Here is a 21,376-nt window from a genome sequence, read left to right as displayed (position 1 = left end):
TTACAGTTACCAAAGGGGAAAGGGAGGGTGGGGAAAAAAGAATGGATGTCTGAATTCTATGCCAGGTGAATCTCTGCAGGTAATTCCCCATCAGCCTTTTCTAGCATGACCCACCTCCTTCAGGACGCACTGCTGGGGCTCAGTGAGCTGATTTCCACTTTTGCTGCTTCTTATCTAAATCTCAGAGAAGCTAAATAGCATGGACTTTCAGAATTCAAAGGTATGGAACAAGCTCTCACCTTCACCCTTTTTTTTTTTTTTTTTTTTTTCGTCTTTTTGCCATTTCTTGGGCCACTCCCGCGGCATATGGAGGTTCCCAGGCTAGGGGTCTAAACGAGCTGTAGCTGCTGGCCTACGCCAGAGCCACGGCAACGCGGGATCCAAGCTGCGACTGCAACCTACACCACAGCTCACAGCAACGCCGGATCCTTAACCCACTGAGCAAGGGCAGGGACCGAACCCGCCACCTCATGGTTCCTAGTCGGATTTGTTAACCACTGCGCCCTGACGGGAACTCCCTTCACCCCTTTTAGTTCAATGATTAGAGTTCTTGGAGACCTAACCATTCCATTGTCCAACATATCTTGTTTACTACCTGAGAGAAAAGAAGGAGAACATTCCCAGCTGTGAAATTTGATGATTTATACTTCTTTTTACCTAATTGTTAGCACATAATGGGGACTCAATGTATCTTTGATATTTGCTTGGTAATTGGATGTTTTTCCTCCATTATCTTCTCATTTCTCACCACCCACATTTGCTTTCCTAGGAAATGTACTTAAATTTGCAATGAGGACTTAAAATCCAATTTTCCATAGAGGCCTCTGTAAATGAATATATGAATTTAAATTCTAATTTTTGTAATATTTTTGAAGAAATGTGTGCAATACCCATTACTGGCAGTGAATGAGATTCCACTAACATCTTTCATTAACTTTCCCTTTTATTGCTCAGGTTTCCATGTTTCCTCCCATCTGAGAATAAACTGACTTGGTCTTGAGTGCTGAGAAAAATCTCTAAAGAAAGTTCACACCTTAACTATGTCTCTGGGGCTCGAAGCTTTAGTATTTGATGAATAATTTGTCCTTTGCTTTCTAATTCAATGTCTCTGATTTGTTCCTAATATTTAGGGCCACTAAATTTTTATTTAATAAGGGAGAGTCCTTGTATTCCTCACAACTCCTTCAACTGCTTGAGGCAGACCATTTAATACAAATTATTTAAGCAAAAATATCTTTTTTTTTTTGGTCTTTCTGCCATTTCTTGGGCCGCTCCTGCGGCATATGGAGATTCCCAGGCTAGGGGTCTGAACGAGCTGTAGCTGCCAGCCTACGCCAGAGCCACCGCAACGCGGGATCCGAGCCGCATCTGCAACCTACACCACAGCTCACGGCAATGCCGGATCATCAACCCACTGAGCAAGGGCAGGGGACTGAACCCGCAACCTCATGGTTCCTAGTCGGATTTGTTAACCACTGCGCCACAAGGGGAACTCCAGAAAATATCATTTCTTGCTTTATGTAAGGAAAAAGCTTGGGGTTATCCAGTTTCAGGCAGAGTTGGCTCTAGGGGCTTATACACTCTCATCAGGATTCACTTTCTTTTAATTTCTCAGCTCTTCTTTCATTGTGTTATTTCCATTCTTAGGAAGGTACAGTCTCTCTTCTTGGTGGCAAGACAGTGGCTAGTGATTCTAGGCTTATATTCTGCTTTCACTAATCTCCAGCCCCCAGAATGACTGCTTCCCTACTTTCAGCCCCAGTTCCAGTAAAGGACCCTCACTATATCTCACAGGCTCCAACTGGTCATTTTCAATTACAGGGTGAATCTCTGTATCCATGGAGAAGAAATATACTATTAGGGACCTACACATAGGCAGTGGGCTAAGCCAGCTCTGCATCAATTGATATCTAAGCACAAAAATTCCCTCTGGGTGCTCAGGGTGGTAGCCTGATTGGAGTGAAGCAAAAGGGTCCAGGGAAGGCAAAATCATAAGCTTCCTTTATGTTCCACTTTTGGAAGAGATGATGACACTGGTCAAAAAGGAGAGTGAAGCAATAACTGCAGGAGTAGGGATGCACTTTTTGCTGGAAGCTGTAAAAACAAAAAGAGTTAGAGATGTTTTTGGTAGCAGAGATTTAAAAAAAAAAAACACCCCTCATTTCTCCTTTGATTCACTTAAATATTTTTTTAAATTAAATTAAATTAATTATTATTATTTTTTTGGGGGGGGCCATATCCATGGCATACAGAAGTTCTGGGCCAGCCATGGAGCCTGAGCCACAGCAGCAAGCAGAGGCACAGCAATGATAATGCTGGATCCTTAACCTGCTGTGCCACCAGGAACTCCTTGATTCATTTTTTTTTTAATGATGCAAAATATTTATTCCAAGTTAGTTATTTTATGCAGTAGTTTTTCCCTTGAACAGACCTCTGATAACCACATCTTTTAAATCTATAAATAATGTTATAAAATAAACTTAATCTTTGAAATCTCACAGAAATTTATATTTTACAATCCTCCCTGAATATCAAGGCTGCAAGAATAACAACACTTCCTATATCCAGATATTTTACAGTTGTGTCCACAAAGAAAAAAAGGGAAAAAAGAAAAAGAAAAAGAAAAAACCCATATATGCTTGGTTAAGGGCTAACATTACCTAAGCAGCCAGAAATAAAATAAAATACCCAAATTATTAGCATTAATTTAATACAATTATAACTTCAATAGTTACTTTGTCATTGACAATGATTGCTTGAGCACAGGGGTGAGGGCCTCAAGGGCTGGCGGTAGAAGCTCTTGCTGCAGACCTCTGCAGACCTCTCTGCACTGCAGCTCCTACCTGTGCAATGCCCCATAGAGATACTGCGTGTACGTGTGTGTTTTAAAAACCTTTCCCACCACACAAAGTTCTATTAAGCAGCCAATGGAAAGACAACAAAAGCTAAACAAGCCAATTGCTTGCTCTTTCTTTGGGATATGATAATTTCCCTCGTGCATGAAGTATTCAACAACATAAGAAAAGGAAAAGGAAAAGAAGGATTTCTTCTGCATAATCCCTAAACACACAAGCTAAATTTACTGGGTCAGATTTAACTGTAAGCATTTATATGCCTCTACTTCTAGGCATCGTTATCAGATGTTTCACTGCTACTCGTTTCTATGTCTTTTGAGTCCTCAAATTCTGCTTTACAAGTGTTTTTCCAAGGGGAGAACAGACTGGAACTTTGGTTCTGTAAGAAGCCATTCTTCCCAAAGCCATTTCTTCTCAGCTGCTCTGTCTTCATGTGGCACTCTCTGAGCTCATCCTTGGAGAGGGGAAGGCAATTCTCATCATTTTCAGGATATGCCTGCCATCCCATTGTCTTCAATAACCTGTGCTCTGCTTCCAAAGAATGAGAGAGCACCTCCTCTTCCTCTTCTATGGGGAGAGGAAGACCATTCTGATGACAGCCTTCCTCTCCATTTTCCTTGGGTTCAGGTGTGCTGTTATCCTCCAAATCCTCCAGCTTCTCACAGTCTCTGCTCTCCCAAGTCTCTGTTCCCGTCATCCTTCAGAGTCCTCAGGAACTCCCTCTTCCTTTCGGTTAGTTCGGGGAGTCAACTTGATTAGACCAGAGAAGCCGATCTCAATTGGTGGAGTGATGCTAGAGGGGCTCTCTTTGGGAGAACTTAAAACCACACCACCAGCCAGTACTACTGGTTTGGTAACAGAGATTGGACAGATATAAGCAGACTCCTGGCTAGAGGAAAGGGATTTTTTTTTTTTTTTTTTGTCTTTTTGCCATTTCTTGGGCCGCTCCTGCGGCATATGGAGGTTCCCGGGCTAGGGGTCAAATCGGATCTGTAGCTGCCAGCCTACGCCAGAGCCACAGCAACGCAGGATCCGAGCCGCGTCTGTGACCTACACCACAGCTCACGGCAACGCCGGAACCTTGACCCACTGAGCAAGGGCAGGGATCGAACCCACAACCTCATGGTTCCTAGTCGGATTCGTTAACCACTGTGCCACGACAGGAACTCTGGAAAGGGATTCTGATTTGTGTTCCATTCTGTTAGTTTTCCATGCACTGGGCTTGGATGGAGGTGGTACAGGCTTAGGAACCAGGTACTTCTAGACACTTGGAACCATAGTTGAGGATTTGTTTCCATTTGCATGGTGAGATCCTAGTGAAGCGAATGCAGCAGAGTAGGCAGCAGCAGGATCTTTGGAAACTTTCTTGATGACTAACATTTCAGAGGGTTGCTTGGCACTAGGTGGATTTTCCCATACTCCAGAAGGGGTTCCAATAAGTCTGCATGGTTGATTCTGTTTGCCAGCCTCTGGATTCAAAGAAGGAAAGTCTTCCTGTTCAAACTGCCACCTTTCCACCTTATCTTTTTTTCTTTTCTTCCCTAAACTCTGTAGATGGATTTTCCTGAAAGGCAAAGCCTTTCTGGGAGTGGCAGCTGCCATTCCAGTGGCCGTGGTTCCCTGTACCACCCCCACTATGCTGGCTTATGCCATCATGACCTTTGGAAGAGCCATGCCAGCCAGAAAGATTCCCTGTGATTCCAGCACATGCTCCCTTTGAGACACCAGAGTCCGAAGAATTATGGCAGAACAGGGTGGGCTGGTGCCAGGAATCTCCTGTCATTAGTAGAGGTCCATTGTTAAAAAAGCCATCAGTGGAATTACGTCGATGAGGGCTTACTCCAAATCTACCACCATCTTCTCGGGGTAAGTGCTCTCTGTGTTTTTTGAAGTTGGCTGTAGGTGACTTAGCTGACCATGGTGTTGAGAAATTTAGCCAAGCAGGAACAAAGTCTCTGCCCTTTCCTGAAGACTGAACTGAGTTAATGTGAATTTTCTGCTTCAGTAGGCAAGTCACTTTGGATATATTTCCATCACTATTCAACCACTTAAAAGGCCACAGCAATCTATTACAGTCCACTGTGGAGCTACAGCTAGGGATCAGCTGTGGCGTCTAAGGGGTCTAAGGGCATGTCCCCAGCTTCCTGAGCCTGCAGAATTGGAGAGCCTACAACCATAACAAAGCTCTTCCAAAAATCCTGGTTCATTTTTTAACTTAGAAAAAAAAAATATCCTCTTAAATTTTTCTAGCAGAACTCTGCTTACTTATATTGTAGATGATGAGACAAGTACCAAGAAATTAAGCTTTACCTCAGGCCCAGCAAGTTAGTGGTTGAGATCTCCCAGTTTTTATGTCTTTATTACCATCAGCAGCAGAATTCTTACCATTACCATTATCCCCATATTCATTATCATCATCTTTATCACCATTATGAAAGTTAACATTGATTAAAAGCTTAATCTGTGCGCAGTTCCCGTCGTGGTGCAATGGTTAAGGAATCCTACTAGGAACCGTGAGGTTGCGGGTTTGATCCCTGGCCTTGCTCAGTGGGTTAACGATCCGGCGTTGCCATGAGCTGTGGTGTAGGTCGCAGACGTGGCTCGGATCCCGTGTTGCTGTGGCTCTGGTGTAGGCTGGTGGCTACAGCTCCGATTCGACCCCTATCCTGGTTACAGCTCAGATTTGACCCCTCGCCTGGGAACCTCCATATGCTGCGGGAGCGACCCAAGAAATGGCAAAAAGACAAAAAAAAAAAAAAAAAAAAAAAAAGCTTATTCTGTTTTAAACACTTGCTATAAATGAACTTGTTTAGTCCACACAACGAAACTATGAGGTATTTATCCTTTCATTATCCTCAGTTTTTTTAGTTGATAAAACTATGTCGCTGAGATGTGAAGAAATTTGCAAAACATCACATATCTAGTATGTCGTATAGGCAGCAGTCAAACTTAGATAGTAACATGGTTCAACTTTTTTTTTTTTTTTTTTGTCTTTTTGCCTTTTCTAGGGCCACTCCTGTGGCATATGGAGGTTCCCAGGCTAGGGGTCTAGTCGGAGCTGTAGCTGCTGACCTATGCCACAGCCACAGCAACGCGGATCAGAGCCGTGTCTGGGACCTACACCACAGCTCATGGCAACGCTGGATCCTTAACCCACTGAGCAAGGCCAGGGATCGAACCCGCAACCTCATGATTCCTAGTCAGATTCGTTAACCACTGCGCCACGACGGGAACTCCTCAACTCACATTTTTAACTACTGATTGTCTCTCCATGTATTGCATGTTCATTAAATTTCTTTTATTACAAAGTGGGCAAAAAGTATTCAGATAATCCTGCTTGGTGTATGTGTGTGTACGTGTGCTGCCTACATGTACACAATTTTCACGGGAAAGGTTAGCAGTTGGTAAGCTGTGGCTGATGGAAGCAAAACTGAAACACAAAGAATTATTTGCATATATAACTATTAATTGGGAACATAATGAGATGAGTATATAGAATGAGGTAGAAGATGGAAATCTTTAAAAAATACTCTAGATAAAGAATATTTTCAATCAGCTTCACTGATTATTTAGCATAGAAAAGACATTTGGGAGAGGAAGCCATTCAACTTCCTGATTGTCTCAATATTTGACAATAATATTGACTGGAAAGATGAGCAGATTGTGGGGAAATATTTTTCCATTCCTTTCACATAATATATAAGATCCATTGAGTTTCCTGGAATTTCTATTTAGAATTCTGTATATACCAATAGTAATTTTCAAACCTCCAATTTTCTTGGACAAGAAAAGTGAATAACGCATATGTGTTTCTAAGCTTTTATCAAAGTTTATGTTAAAATTGTATTATCTGAGAACCAGTAACCATTAATACCACTTTAGCAGGTAACTCATTAGAATGATTCTTAAGCATTTTCTGTTTTTTTTTTTTTTTTTTTTTTTTTTTTTGCTTCATTAAGGCTGGAGATCATAAGAATCTCTAACCCCACCCTTTCTCATTGTTTTCATGGGATAAGATTCTACTGAAGAGTTACTAGAAAATTGATAGACAAGGAAAAAATATAACAGAGAAAGATTATGGTTTGGGGGTGATGGCCTTTGGTGTTGAAGTTTGTCCCTAGATGTTTGATCATCTTACTTTCATTGGGTCTCAGTTTTCTCATCTGTAAAATGACAGCATCTCCAGGTTTTGGGAAATACTGCGATCACCACCACTAATCTCTACTTTGCTTCACTGTGTTTGTGCTAATGTTTGCAAAAGAGATAAACACAGAAACATTACTATGTTGTAATCATACCCTTCAAAACCACCTCTGAAGCCCTCTTTATAATAACCGGGATATTAAAAATAGCTTACTTTAAGTTTATTTTATCAGCTTAAAGTCACTTTTCTTTCCTAATTCTCCTATTTTTTCTCTACTTCTTTTACAGCCATTAAAATTTCTATCTCATATTATTATTATTTTTTACACACACAGACTATATATATATATATGTGTGTGTGTATATATATATATGTGTGTGTGTGTGTGTATATATATATATATATATATATATAATATATATATTTATATTTTGGCTTTTGTCCTTTTAAGGCTGCACCCGCAACACATGGAGGTTCCCAGGCTAGGAATCCAATCGGAGCTGTTGCTGCCAGCCTACCCACAGCCACAGCAATGCCAGATCCGAGCCACCTCTGCAACCTACACCGTGCAGCTCACGGGCAACACCGGTTCCTTAACCCACTGAGCGAGGCCAGGGATTGAACCTGCAACCTCATGGTTCCCAGTGGGATTTGTTTCTGCTGTGCCTCAATGGGAACTCCCAGACAATATATTTAGGTGAATAAATGAAAACCATCTGTGAATTCATTACAATCTACAAAATTTCTCATTTGAGGATAACTCATGTTAATTTTACTTTGTATTTGTCTTTTCTTCTAGACTATCTATTTCATGCTTTTTATTCCCTTGGTCCCCTAGTATAGTACTTTTCAAATTGGAGGTCGTGATCCATTAATGGTATGTGACATCAGTTTAGTACATCATCAATGTACTAAATAATGTAATAACATAGGTTAATAATGTAATAACATAGGTTAAAACCTTTAATAATGTAATAACATCAATCTTTAATAATGTAATAACATAGGTTAAAATAAAAAACACTAGAGTTACTGGAGTTTCCACTCTGACACAGAGGGTGAAGAATCCAACTGTAGTGGCTAGGGTCACTGAGGAAGTGTGAGTTCAATATCCAGCCCGGGGAAGAGTGGGTTAGTATCTGGCATTGCCTCAGTGGCACAGCTCACAGCTACTGCTCAGATTCAATGCCTGGCTCAGGAAGTTCCATTTGCCACAGGTGTAGGCATAAAAACAAAACCAAACAAAAACGCTAGTGTTACAATGCATGTGAAATGATCAACTATTATCTTGTTGTATATGCATTTGTGTGTATGTACATTTATGTGAATGTGAAGTGTGTTTATAATGCAATTATTGTCACAGAAGATTGAAAACAATGATAGGTTCTCAATAATATTTTTGAACAAGTATGTTTCCTGAAAGCAACCTATAAAGAGAATTGTTCTGGAATTTCTATCAGAAAACACAGGAAAGAGTTCTACTTTTGTTATTTATAGCATGTTTGAATAATCTTACAGAAACCACTTAATCTTTCTAAATTTCAGTATTGATGTCAGTACTCCAATGTCCAGGTTAGTTGTAAGAATTAAACAGACAATGCGTGTGAAAGTCTTTTGTAAACTAAATTGCTATCAAATATCCTTTTTTTTTCTTTTTATAGGGCCACGCCCTCGGCATAAGGAGGTTCGAAGGCTAGGGGTTGATTCGGAGCTATAGCTGCTGGCTTACACCACAGTCACAGCAACAGGGGATCTGAGCTGCATCTGCGCCCTGCACTACAGCTCATGGCAATGCCAGATCCTTAACCCACTGAGTGAGGACAGGGATTGAACCCGCAACCTCATGGTTCCTAGTTAGATTCGTTTCCTCTGAGCCACAACAGAAACTCCCTCAAATATCATTTTAATGATGTATTACAGCCTAAATCTGGTTATGTCTGCCTTAGGTATACGGTCTGGAGGAAACTGGATAATTATTATATATTTTATCTCACAAAGTCTGAATCTGTGTATTATATCAGCTTTTTCAGACAGAAGTATTCAATTTTTCGAGGAAAAGGCAAAACTGGCATGCGGTATATCTAATTCATCTTGTATTTGGTGGCAAATGCAATCATAGTCTCTTTCTGTCAAAATTCAGAGTGATGAGTGTTAATCTTTTAAAGTGTTACCCTGGAAGAAGTTGGCACTCAAAAAGTGGGTTACAAGCACAGAAGCAGTTTTTCTTCCGTCTTTTCCTTTCTTTCTATTCTTCCCGTGAATATCACTGAAGTAGACATTGGCACCATTAAACTATTATCCTGCTTCCATGTACAAAGTACATTCCCGGAGTTTTTCTTTTTTTTCCTTTCTTTTTTTTTTTTTTTTTTTTTTTTTTTTTTTGTCTTTTTGCTATTTCTTGGGCCGCTCCCGTGGCATATGGAGCTTCCCAGGCTAGGGGTCCAATCGGAGCTGCAGCCACCGGCCTACGCCAGAGCCACAGCAACGTGGGATCCGAGCCGCGTCTGCAACCTACACCACAGTTCACGGCAACGCCGGATCGTCAACCCACTGAGCAAGGGCAGGGACTGAATCCGCAACCTCATGGTTCCTAGTCGGATTCGTTAACCACTGCGCCACGACGGGAACTCCCCGGAGTTTTTCAATTGTGTTGGAGTTAGTGGGTACCAAGGGCTGTTACATTTCCTCCAGGCAAGTACTGCCCCGTTTTATAAATGAAGAAACAGGCTCAGGGGCTGTCATTTGCTCAATGTCTCTATTGACAGACATGGCTCCTCTGTCTCTATTCCTCCCATCCTGTCACGTGGTGCCCAGATTCATTTAATTCTCCATTTGTCTGAGACAGACACTCAGCTTCAAGGTAAGTGCGAAGCTGCAAATGGGGAAAACCACTTTGGGATACGTGAAGCTCCAAATTTGGAAAATAGGAAATAGGAAGTTAGTTAAATAAATAATTTTAAGGTAATAGTAGCTAAAGAATTTTGAGTACTTACTTAGATGCATCACAAATGTTCTAAGAGCTTTTGCAAGCATTCATTTTTTTTTTTAATCCTTGTCAGAATCTTTTAAGGTAGGTTTCATTTTTAAAAAGCATTCCTATTTTACATATAAAGAAACCGAGGCACAGAGAAACTAAGCCATTTGCCTAAATTCTCACTGCTAGGAACTGGCAAGATTTATGTGTAAAACCAGGCTTACTGCAAACAATTGACTGTATTTTTTCTAGAAACATGCTTAAGAATTTCGATTATGTGAAACATTTTAACAAATAAACCCCTCTTTTTTTATGAATCCAGTGTTTACACAACAGAGCATGTATTTGTGTGTGTACAGATTTTTGGCACAGATTATTTTGCTGAAAGAAGCAACATTTAAGGACAAATTAACATACTTTAAGTCTTTCAATGGGCATGAAAACAGCTGTTCCCATGGTAACAAGCATAGGTCATGTGAGGGGTGAGAGAAGAATTAGGGGAAAAAGCTGTTAGTTTAGAATGTCTTAAACAATATTTCTTTTGCAAATTCTCTCCCTTCAATGTATTATGCTACCAGTTTGACCTCTTGATTCTGAAGGCAACAGATTCTGGGAACTCTTTGAATCTGAGAACCACAGTTACAAGTTCGAGGAAGCAATCCTGAAATATGTGAAGGGCTGGGGAAGCAGTGCTCTTGAACCTGCCATCTCCTCTTTTGGGAGAACTGCAGTGCCCTGGCTGACCAATTTTAAAAGCCTCCTTATGTTGTTTCTTACATATTGCTTGTGTCAGATTAAGAGGCAACCATGGAGTAAACAAAAGTCTCTGGCTCTTAGAGGATTTGGGGGGACATAGACTAGCCTGTGTGTCCTGCTAGTAAAACAACTGAAAAGGGAAGAAACAGTTGAAAGGGTAAGACAATTGAAAGGATAAGAAACAGTTTCCTGAGAGAATTCAGATTTCATGAGGAATTAGATTCTGGGCTTCCCTAGGCTGAGGTTCCGGGTATTGGATGGAAGAAGTGAAGTGGGCATAGCAGCCATCTAGAAAAATGCTAATCTGACTCCGTCCCAGTGAAGGACTCCCAGATAAGAAAAACGCGCCACCACCCTCCTCCCACCATTCACGGATGGATCAATCTGATGCTGCTCTGGGATGTTGCAACAAGTAGAGGTTACTTAGCAGTTAATAGAAATGGCTTAAGGGAGTTCCCATCGTGGCTCAACAGTAACGAACCTGACTAGTATCCATAAGAACATGGTTTTGATTCCTGGCCTCACTCAGTGGGTTAAGGATCTGGTGTTGTTGCAAGCTAAGGTGTAGATAGGTCTCCAGATGCAACTTGGATCCTGTGTTGCTGTGGCTGTGGTGTAGGCCGGCAACTGCAGCTCTGATTTGACCCCTAGCCTGGTAACTTCCATGTGTTGCAGGTATGGACACCCTTTCCCCCAAAAAAAGACAAAAAAAAAAAAAAAGTGACTTAAGACAGATTTCACAAAAGGCTTAGCTCTTGAGAAAAAAAAAATGCTGCAGTGAACAGGTGAAGGCACTCTGAAGTCAGTCAGACTTATTTTTTGTAATCAGTAGAGATAGGTGAATATTGCTTGTGTCCAGTCCTAGACCATATGGTCCTTTGTGTCTGTGCCAACAAATAGCCAAGGCAGACTTGAGGCCTCCCTCAAATGGCTTCCCTGTGAAGCTTAGGGATGGTGGAAGCGGAGGAGGGAGCTGGCTCCCTTGCAACTTTCAGCACAGCCCTCACTGCAACTTCAGCTTATTCTGCTCTACCCTTCCCTCTCCTGGAAATTTTTTTTTTTTTTTTTTTTTTTTGGCCCATGACCTGCAGAATTCCCAGGGACAGGGACTGAACCCATGCCACAGTAGCGACCCAAGCCACAGAAGTGACAACATCACATCCTTAACCCATTGTGCCACCAGGGAACTCCCTCCCTTCTGATAGTTTTATAGCTGTGCAGGCTAGGAAGATCCTCCAGTGCCAGCTCTTTGCCTATCACATGATGTCTCCGACAAAAATATTACCCTCCAAGGTCAGCGCTATTTTTATTCTGCATTTATAGTCTCTTTTCCCAAAACTGCTCAGTGGCGAATTTCTAACGAAAATGGAGATACGGTGACTTACGCTGCAAGTGACCCCACTCCAGGCTATTTACACTGCAGCAAGAGCTCCTTACTATAGACTAGGGGTTGAACCTTCTAGAATATTTTCCCTTTTTGCAATCGGAACTCTTTTTATTCAATTAAGCTACATTGTCCTCTGACCCAAGGCACAAATCTTTCAGCTGCGTGAAAAAGAATGCTTTACTTTTTCATTCTCTCATCCAACCAACATAGATTGGACACTCATATGTGCCAGGGGCTAAAGTCAATAATAGTGCACACTTATTTACCATTTACTATGTGCTAGGGAATGTAGAAATAATTTGGTATTTTATTTTATCTGATCCTCATAAGAGTCCCATGGGGCTCTATCATTTTGCTCATTATGTTAGATGTTAAGCAACTCGCCTGAGAACACAGCTAAAAAGTGGTGCATGGTTCCAGACAGGGTGGATCTGGGGTCAGATGGCCTGGATTTCAGGCCAAGCTCTTTTTTTTTTTTTTTAATCTTTTTAGGGCTGCACCCACAGCATATGGAAGTTCCTAGGCTAGGGGTTGAAATGGAGCTTTAGCCACAGCCTTATGCCACAGCAATGCCGGATCCAAGCCTCATCTGCAAACTACACCACAGCTGAGGGCAACGCTGTCTCCCTGACCCACTGAGCAAGTCCAGGGATCGAACCTGCATCCTTATGGCTACTAGTCGGGTTCGTTACCACTGAGCCACAACAGGAACCCCAGGTGAAGCTCTTAAATACAATGTAGTCAAGCCCCTGCCCACAAAGAATTTATAGAGAAATACAGGATGATTGATTCATGTAAGTATGATTTCTAATGTCAAATATCCCAAGATCAACCAAACTTCCAGAAGCTGGTAGTTTGTGTGGCTATCCCAGATAAGCCATCTCAAAACCAAGTTAAAGTTGTGTTTGAGTAGTTTCATCCCAGAAAAGCAAAGATCACCCTTTTGGGGAGGGATCAGGGTCCTGAAGTATTTTTCTTTGGAGTTTAGACAGTAATAGAACATGGGGAATAATTTCTCTTTTAGTCTCCCCTCCCTTAGTTTTCTGCCTCTGGGCATAAATATTATGATTTTTTTTTTACTTAATATATTTTACTGTGCTTATTAACCTAATAGAGAAATTATCCATCCCAAATTCAATAGTATCCTAAGCAGGTATAGTTCCAAAGAATTCTGGAATCTGACTACAGATATTCTCATTTATTATCAAAAGCTCACTGTTTTTAGAAATTCCCTGGTGGCTCATGGCTCAGTGGGTTAAGGGTCTGGCATTGTCGCTGCTGTGGCTCAGGTTCAATCCCTGGCCTGACAACTTCCACATGCTTCGCATGCAGCCAAAAGAAAAAGAAAAATAGCAAAGGAGAATTTGACACAAGTCACAATTATAGGGAGGAGCCTAATATTTCTTTTTGTAATGTATAATATGATAAATATTATTAACATTATTGTGTGTTATATATGAAAATTGATAGGAGAGAAAATCCTAAGAATTCTCATCACACACAAATTTTTTTCTGTTTATTTAATTTGATATCTATATGAGATGAAGGATGTTCATTAAACTTATGATAATCATTTCATGATGTTTGTAAGTCAAATCCTTAACATCGTACGCCTTAAACCTGTGCAATGCTGTAGGTCAATTATATCCCAATAAAACTGAAAGAAAAAAGTTAAAAAAAAAAAAAACACCTCACTGTTTTGGTCATATCCTACTCTAGTTTTTCATTCTCCTCTACAAACACTCATCTCTTGAGTCTGTAGAGCAGAAACTCATTTCATTCCTATTGCTGTCTACCAAGGAGAGGAGGGCGGGGGTTAAAGTCCTCATAGGTCGCCGCTCCCCTGGTTCGGGGGTGGGGTGGGGTGTCTGTGTTTACAGATAGGCCCAAGTGAGCAGGACCTTGACCTCAGGGTGGAGGCCAGTGTGAGGACCTTTGCAAAGCTGCAGTGTGGAAATGTTGAGAACGGCTGACAGCCTGAATTAGTCACAGCAGCAGTGATGATGGAGTAGGGAAAGATTCAGGGATCTCTCAAAGGTAGATCCTGTAGCTGGGTTGCATTTGACTTTGAGTGTGAACAAATGCACCTGTGGTTAAGGATGGTCTTCCTCCTTCTGAATTAAATAGGACACAGCCTTTACTACAGAATTTGAGCAGCACTTGCTTTGTCAAATGACTGTGGCTGGTAACATACAGGGATAAAATGGAATCCGTCACCAGTTTTTCTAAAGAAGAACTTTTATTTTTTATTTTTTGGTCCTATGACATCTCTAATTTCTCCTGTTTCCGTTCATTTCTCACACTATCATCAGAGCTCTTGCTAAAATACTGATCTGATAGATGTCCCACTCCTTACAAACGTATCACGATTTCTCACTACTTAACAGCACTACATTCAAAAGCCCTTAGAGATACAGGAGTTTTTACAACCTCGACACCTCAGAATTCTCCAGCCCCAATGCATCTGCTGCTTCCTTTCTCCTGGCCTCTTCCTACATCCCACGCCTCCTACACTCCCGCCCTCCAGAATTTCCAAGTTTCCCCCAAGACACCAGGCTCTTTGAAATCTCTGGGATTCAGCATATGGCGTTTCTGCTTGAAATGACTTTTTCTCTCTTCTTTCACTGAAACCCCCCATTCCTATGTCCAGTCCCATGTGACCCCTGATTGTGAAGCCTTCTCACTTGCCCCGGAGAGAATGAGTAGCTTTCTGCACTGAGTCACCACCATTGCTTAAATCCGGCGTATTACTTAGTACTTTTGTGTGTAGACATATGTTCATGTTTCCACTTCTCATTCAACTAAAAATCCTCCTAGGATGGTGATTTTGCTTTATTCATTCTCTATCTCCTACGTCCACTTATCCTAGTTCCTGAAACACAGAAGACAGTTAATAGATAAGAATGAATGGGAATTCCCTGGTGGAATAGTGGCTTTCGGATCTGGTGTTGTCACTGCTGTGGCTCAGGTCACTGCTCTGGTGCAGGTTCTATCCCTGGCCCTGGAACTTCCACAAGTTTTGGGCATGGCCAAAAAAAAAAGATGAGTAATAAATAAATGACACCTCCTATTCTACTTTTAGCACTCCTTATTCTTGAAATGACCATGACAAAAAAAGAGTGTGAGGGAGAAAGTAAAATGCCATATTTTATGCGCTGTCTTTTCCAGTAGCGATAACCTACTTTCTTTGTCTAAAATGCCCCATATATTAGTGCCACTGCAGAGACATAGTTTCCAAGAGGTGGTTGAGGAGGAAGAAGAGAAGGGAAACCAAGACATAAGGTGGGTTTTCTCTCATCTGTCAGTTGCACCATTACTGAAGGCCTGTTTCCATGGTTTTGGTCTTTTCCTCCCAAGCCCACTCAGAAAAACAGCTTTTTTTTTTTGTTTGTTTGTTTTTTTTTGTTTTTTTTTTTAGGGCCGCACTCACAGCATATGAAAATTCCCAAGCTAGGGGTTGAATTGCAGGTGCACCTGCAAGCCTATGCCACAGCTACAGCAACACTAGATCTGAGCCGCATATATGACCTACCCACAGTTCACAGCAATGTTAGATCCTTAGCCCACTGAGCGAGGCCAGGAATCAAATCTGCATCCTCATGGATGCTAGTCAGGTTCCTTACCACTGAGCCACAGTGGGAACTCCATAAAAATAGCTTTTTTTTTTGTCTTTTTGCCATTTCTTGGGCCGTTCCCGTGGCATATGAAGGTTCCCAGACTCGGGGTCTAATTGGAGCTGTAGCCACCAAACCATGCCAGAGCCACAGCAACGTGGGATCCGAGCCGAGTCTGCAACCTACACCACAGGTCATGGCAACGCCGGATCCTTAATCCACTGAGCAAGGCCAGGGATCGAACCCTCAACCTCATGGTTCCTAGTCGGATTCGTTAACCACTGTGCCACGACAGGAACTCCTATAAAAACAACTTATAAAAGAATAGTGGCCTGCATCCTGGTAAGAGTGAACTCAATTTGGATCCATAATAATACCTTTCAGCAGCTGACAATTATACGTGCTCAGGTTCCCAGTTGACCGCAATTGCAACCAATTTCCTCTTGGGTGATAGCTCGTATTTACGACTTCAAACAACTCATAGGGAGGGACCAGGACCTCTTTCTTGAGAGAGATGTCTTGTACTGGTGCACCCAGGCAGGTTAATATGGTAAATAGAGTTTGCTTCCCAAACTTCTGTGCCTCTTCTCTTAGGAGGGAAGTGGAGAGGAATTGGCCAAAGCGTATGGTGGCACCTGTGCTGGCACTCAAGTAAACACCCTCTACCTTATGGTGCACCTCATAACACAAAGAGTCATTCCTCCTGACCATCTCTTTCCTCAGCAGCTGGATTGCCGTGGTCAGGTAGTAGTGCAGATATTTGAAATGGAATGAATTTTTATATTGCTGGGAAGACCTGGCAGCACTGGCCATGGCTCTGATGAAATCTGAGCGGACACTGTTGTTTGATGAATAAACCAAGATGGCCACAGCATGTGCAATGGCCATGTCCTTGGGGGGTGCTTTTGCTTGGTTCAACCAGGCTAAGAGGGCACGTTGCCAGACCTTGTGGTACTCGTGGGCTGCTAGTTCTTTTGTGAAATAATCCTCCAGAATCAGCTCCTCCAAGACCTGTTGGCTGCAGCCTTGGTACTGATCATCAAAGGAAACTGGTGCCAAGTCAAAGTCGATTTTAACTGCAACCTATCAGGAAAGAAAAATTTTGATTTTAATTTTCCATATCAGATGATGAATCTTGTTGACTGGAAATACATAGATTGCTAGATATTTCTCCAGAAAGATGGGTTTATTCAGAATCAGCAGAGAATTGCAACCCAGAGTTTGCAACCCTGGAGAGCCACATGCAAATCTCCATAGGTAGGGGCAGGAGAATGCTTTCATAGAGAGGAAAAGGAAGATGGGAGGGTATGGTACGCCAAGAGTTACTGGCTTTTCATGGGCTGAGTCCTTGAGGGGCGGGGATGGGGTGGGGTATGGGTTTGGTGAAGAGAAGTCTTTCTGTTGGGCTCTGCTGTGCCACTGGGTGTGAGAGCTCCCCCTATGGGTCTCCTGACTATTTAGTGGAGGTTTCTTTTTTTAAATTTTTACGTCATAGCCATATGCTATACTCTCTAAAACCACATCTTCTGCTTAAAAATCACTATTTGCCGACGTAAGTTTCACTCATAACCATTATATTGCGACAGTCCTTCCTGTGTCTGTGACCTGTGCTAGATATCGAATTGGGTTTGACAAATGTTACTGAAAGCGCCAAAAAACTTCATCTCCCCAGGGAGGAAGTGACTCTTTTTGTATCACTGAAAACAGTCTTTTTTGCATATTGAGTTTTCTGAAGAAAAAAGTTAATAACCTTAAAATTTAACTATACTTTCTGTTTTCTTTCCTGATCCCATTCACATTCTTTGACAAGTGGGTTTTAAGGAGTAGCTCTTTCAGGAACACCTAAAGCCTGTATTAAGTCTCTGGATTTTATTTAAGAAAAGACTTGAGTGATGAGTAATGCTGGGTTCTCCAAGGGGATCCCCCGTAAATGACAGACCTCTCCTCTGCCTGGGACCTAAAAAAAATGAGGGGAGAAGAAAAAAAGAACAAATGCAAGGGCTAAAATATTATTTTTACTGCTGAATGAGGCCCTGTTGGGGCACACATTTTGAGGTCTGATGGCTGGTGGGCTTGTTAAGGGTAAACCCAGAAGGAGGCTGACTTGCCCACCTACTGTAGGCAGTATTGGATTGCAGCCTATCCAGGTAAGATTCTTATCACAGAGGAACAGAGAACTCATGCCTTTTGCCATCACTCTAACTCCCAAGAGGAAGAAGAGCAGAGTCAAACTCAGCACATCCAGTTATTCTCTCTGACGTTACCAATTAGGTAAATTCACCCAGCTCCAAGGGAGCCATGTGAGGAAAGGGTTAAACAGTGATCAAGCATGTTCCTGGGAAAATCCTTCCTCTTAGAAAACAGGAGTGGGAAAAAGACATTTTTTCATGGGTACCCAACTGAATATTACTTATTGATATCTAGCACATATTAAATTGACGTTAGAGATTTGAATACAAATTCACTAAGTATCATTTCATAATTCCGAGCCATATTTTCAATTATCTAAATTCCAAGATGTTTCTTTCTTGGCAAAGAAATGATGCTTTTCTAATAAAGAGTAGTTGTGAAGGAACATAGTAAGAGATAAGATTCCACTCAGTGAATGTCAACAATGTTGCAGCTGGAACTCAAAAACATACCATTTATGTTATTTATGTTGAGAAGTCATCCGGTTGTGTGAAAATGAATAAAATTTTACGAATGCTTCCTGCTTTAGTATAAGCTATATTCACGGAACTATATTCAGTATCCTGAGATAAACCACAATGGAAATGAATCTAAAAAGTATATATATACATGTGTGTGTTTGTGTATGTATATATGTAATATATATATGAAACACTTTTCTCTATAGCAGAAATTGACACAACATTGTAAATCAACTATACATCAATTAAAAGAAACATTTAAGACTGCTTAAATGACTTAATAACTAAAGCAGGTTTACAAATAGTTCTATAGAATCTGTTTAAGCCAAAACAAAATAAAAAATATCATTTTCTGTTAAATCTTGTGAACTCTCAAACTTTAGTATAGTACTAGATCTCAAGTGTGTCTTCCATTATCTCTTAATATGAGTTATTTTTCCTTATATAGAACTTTATAATGCTTCTTCTGAGTTGAGCCATGTGAACAGGCGAAAGCGAAATAGACTTGGTTTATTTCATGTTATTTGTCCTACAGACACAGTGTTTTACTTAGTGTTTTATGGATCATCAAGAAAATAATGCTATGCCTCTAGCTTTCATGATGCCACATTTGTGAACTGCAAAGAACTCTGAAATTTTTCTTTTATTTCTTTCTTGCCACACTTACAGCATATGGAAATTTCTGGGCTAGGGGTTGAATCAGAGCTATAGCTACTACGACACAACTACAGCCATATGGAATCTGAGCTGCACCTGCAACCTACACCACAGCTTATGGCCATGAGCGAGGCCAGGGATCAAACCGGCATCCTCAGGAACACTATGTCAGGTACTTAACTCACTGAGCCACAATATGAACTGTAGAACTCCACATTTTTTTTTTTTTTTGTCTTTTTGTCATTTCTTGGGCCACTCTCGCGGCATATGGAGGTTCCCAGGCTAGGGGTCGAATCGGAGCTGTAGCCACTGACCCATGCCAGAGCCACAGCAACACGGGATCCGAGCTGCAGTCTGCAAACTTCACCACAGCTCACAGCAACGCCGGATCCTTAATCCACTGAGCAAGGCCAGGGATCGAACCTGCAACCTCATGGTTCCTAGTAGGATTCGTTAACCACTATGCCACGACAGGAACTCTGAACTCCACAATTTTTAAACCTTGTTTTCAACCCCTTTGCTAGCATTCCTTGTTAAAATGTCTAAATGGAATCACATTCCAAGGGACTAAAAGTTGTCACCAGGAGCACCCCCGTATGGAAGCTCCGATCATGAAGAGATCGCCTCCTACCTGGGAACTCACCGTGGGGCTCTGCAGACTCGAGCACAGCAGCAGGAGAGGCAGTGGTCCCTTCAGGAGCCAGATTCTCACTTCAGGGGCTGCAGCAGTTGGAAGAGGAGTCCTCCTGCCTCTGTGGGTCAATGGACGGCTTTTGCTTGGGTTGAAAATACTTCTTCGTACTTGCAACTTCATCCTGAAATGAACTCTCTCTTCCTTGGAGGTTTTCTTTGGGTGAGTCTCAGTGAGAACCTTCCTTGCCCACATCTATGTTGAGACTTCTGCTGACCACCATCAAATAGGAGCTCTTCCAAGGGAAGAGATGAGCTCCAGCTCACTTGGAAAGCTGAAATCTCTGTGAAATAGCCAGACTTGTGCACCAAATAAGGTATTTTTAAAAGTGAATGCGTTAGTTTCCAGTAGAAAAAAAAAATCCTGCTCTAGTCTGTATGAATTCCAAGAGCTTGTTAAGGTTCAGGCTCACGAGCTTGGCCTTTCTTAGCTTGTAAAGGGTCAGCCTCACCAGTTCAGGCTTTCTAAGCAGGAAAAGCACACACTGTGCAGTGTCTGGGGCCAAGTGGCCTTATCTTCAGCTGCAGCTTCCACTGGGGGTGATAGGATTGGGTTATGCAGGTCACTAGGAAGATGCTAGTTCAAGGTGGATCTCTGGTGGGCTTATCTGGTGCTGCTGGTAGGCCCTGCCCAGAAAAAGCTGTCACAAAGTACTACAGTAGAGTTCCTATCAAAAAGAAGACTCTCTCTGCTGCTTTTCTTTCTTTTTTATTTTTTTAACTTTTATTTTTTTCCTTTGTACAGCATATGGAAGTTCCCAGGCTAGGAGTCGAATCAGAGCTGCAGCTGCCAGTGTATGCCGCAGCCGCAGCATCACCAGATCTAACCCGCCTCTGTGACCTATGCTGAAGGTCATGGCAATGCTGGATCCTTAACCCACTGAGTGAGGCCAGGGATTGAAACCACATCCTCACAGACACGATGTCGGGTTCTTAACCCACTGAGCCACAACATGAATGCTTCTACTGCTTTTCTACTGAACGTTTAAAATCGTCCACTCCAGAAATCATACCTGTTGGGGTCTCAGATCTTCTGTTTTCTTTTCTGAAGGCACCAGAGTCTCAATCCACACTAGCTTAGTTTGTAATGAATTGAAATGACTACTGTCAGGAAACAGCCTCTGGAGTTCCCGTTGTGACTCAGTGGGTTAAGAACCTGACTAGTAAATGTGAGGACACGGGTTTGATCCCTGGCCTCGCTCAGTGGGTTAAGGATCCTGTGTTGCCGTGAGCTGTGGTGTGGGTCGCAGATGTGGCTCGGATCTGGCATTGCTGTGGCTGTGGTACAGGCCAGCATCTGCAACTCCAATTTGACCCCTAGCCTGGGAACCTCCATGTGCTGTGGGTATGTCCCTAAAAAGCCAAAAAAAAAAAAAAAAAAAAAGACAGCCTCTGAACATCTGACAGTACTCAGTACTCAAACTCAAAAGTAAGTGACATCCTGCCAGAAAGTTTTATGTGTGCCAAGTTCATTCAGCACAAATGTCCTATGAAAAACCCTCTCTTAGGCATATCCCTTTCTAGTCTGAACATCCTTCCTCTATTCCCAACCCTTGGGGTAATTATTCTTGTAAGTATTTCCCACTTATACATTCCAATTCATTATTTAACTGTGATGAGAAACTAAATCTTTTTCTGAAAATTTTGG

General features: G+C 41.9%; 1 protein-coding gene and 1 pseudogene across 4 annotated transcripts; both read right to left on the bottom strand.

The window, feature by feature from the left end:
* Nucleotides 1,236-20,451, bottom strand: ART4 (ADP-ribosyltransferase 4 (Dombrock blood group)). Of its 4 annotated transcripts, none has more exons than NM_001272094.1 (3): nucleotides 19,670-20,062; nucleotides 16,108-16,813; nucleotides 1,236-2,094 (listed from the first exon to the last, which is right to left on the bottom strand). In NM_001272094.1, the coding sequence occupies exons 1-3, from the start codon at nucleotides 19,850-19,852 to the stop codon at nucleotides 2,003-2,005; spliced, it is 981 nt and encodes a 326-aa protein (NP_001259023.1). In that variant the 5' UTR covers nucleotides 19,853-20,062; the 3' UTR covers nucleotides 1,236-2,002. The 4 variants fall into 4 exon arrangements, with proteins under 4 accessions (NP_001259023.1, NP_001230275.2, XP_013853259.1 ...); NM_001243346.1 differs by having other exon boundaries at nucleotides 19,682-20,062; XM_013997805.2 differs by lacking the exon at nucleotides 1,236-2,094 and adding an exon at nucleotides 14,333-14,988 and having other exon boundaries at nucleotides 19,670-20,451.
* Nucleotides 2,371-5,249, bottom strand: LOC102167811 (annotated as a pseudogene).

This window comes from Sus scrofa, chromosome 5, assembly GCF_000003025.6.
Source record: "Sus scrofa isolate TJ Tabasco breed Duroc chromosome 5, Sscrofa11.1, whole genome shotgun sequence".
NCBI classification, from domain to species: domain Eukaryota; kingdom Metazoa; phylum Chordata; class Mammalia; order Artiodactyla; family Suidae; genus Sus; species Sus scrofa.
Note: the sequence above shows the minus strand (reverse complement) of the source record. Positions and strands in the feature narration are given on the sequence as shown.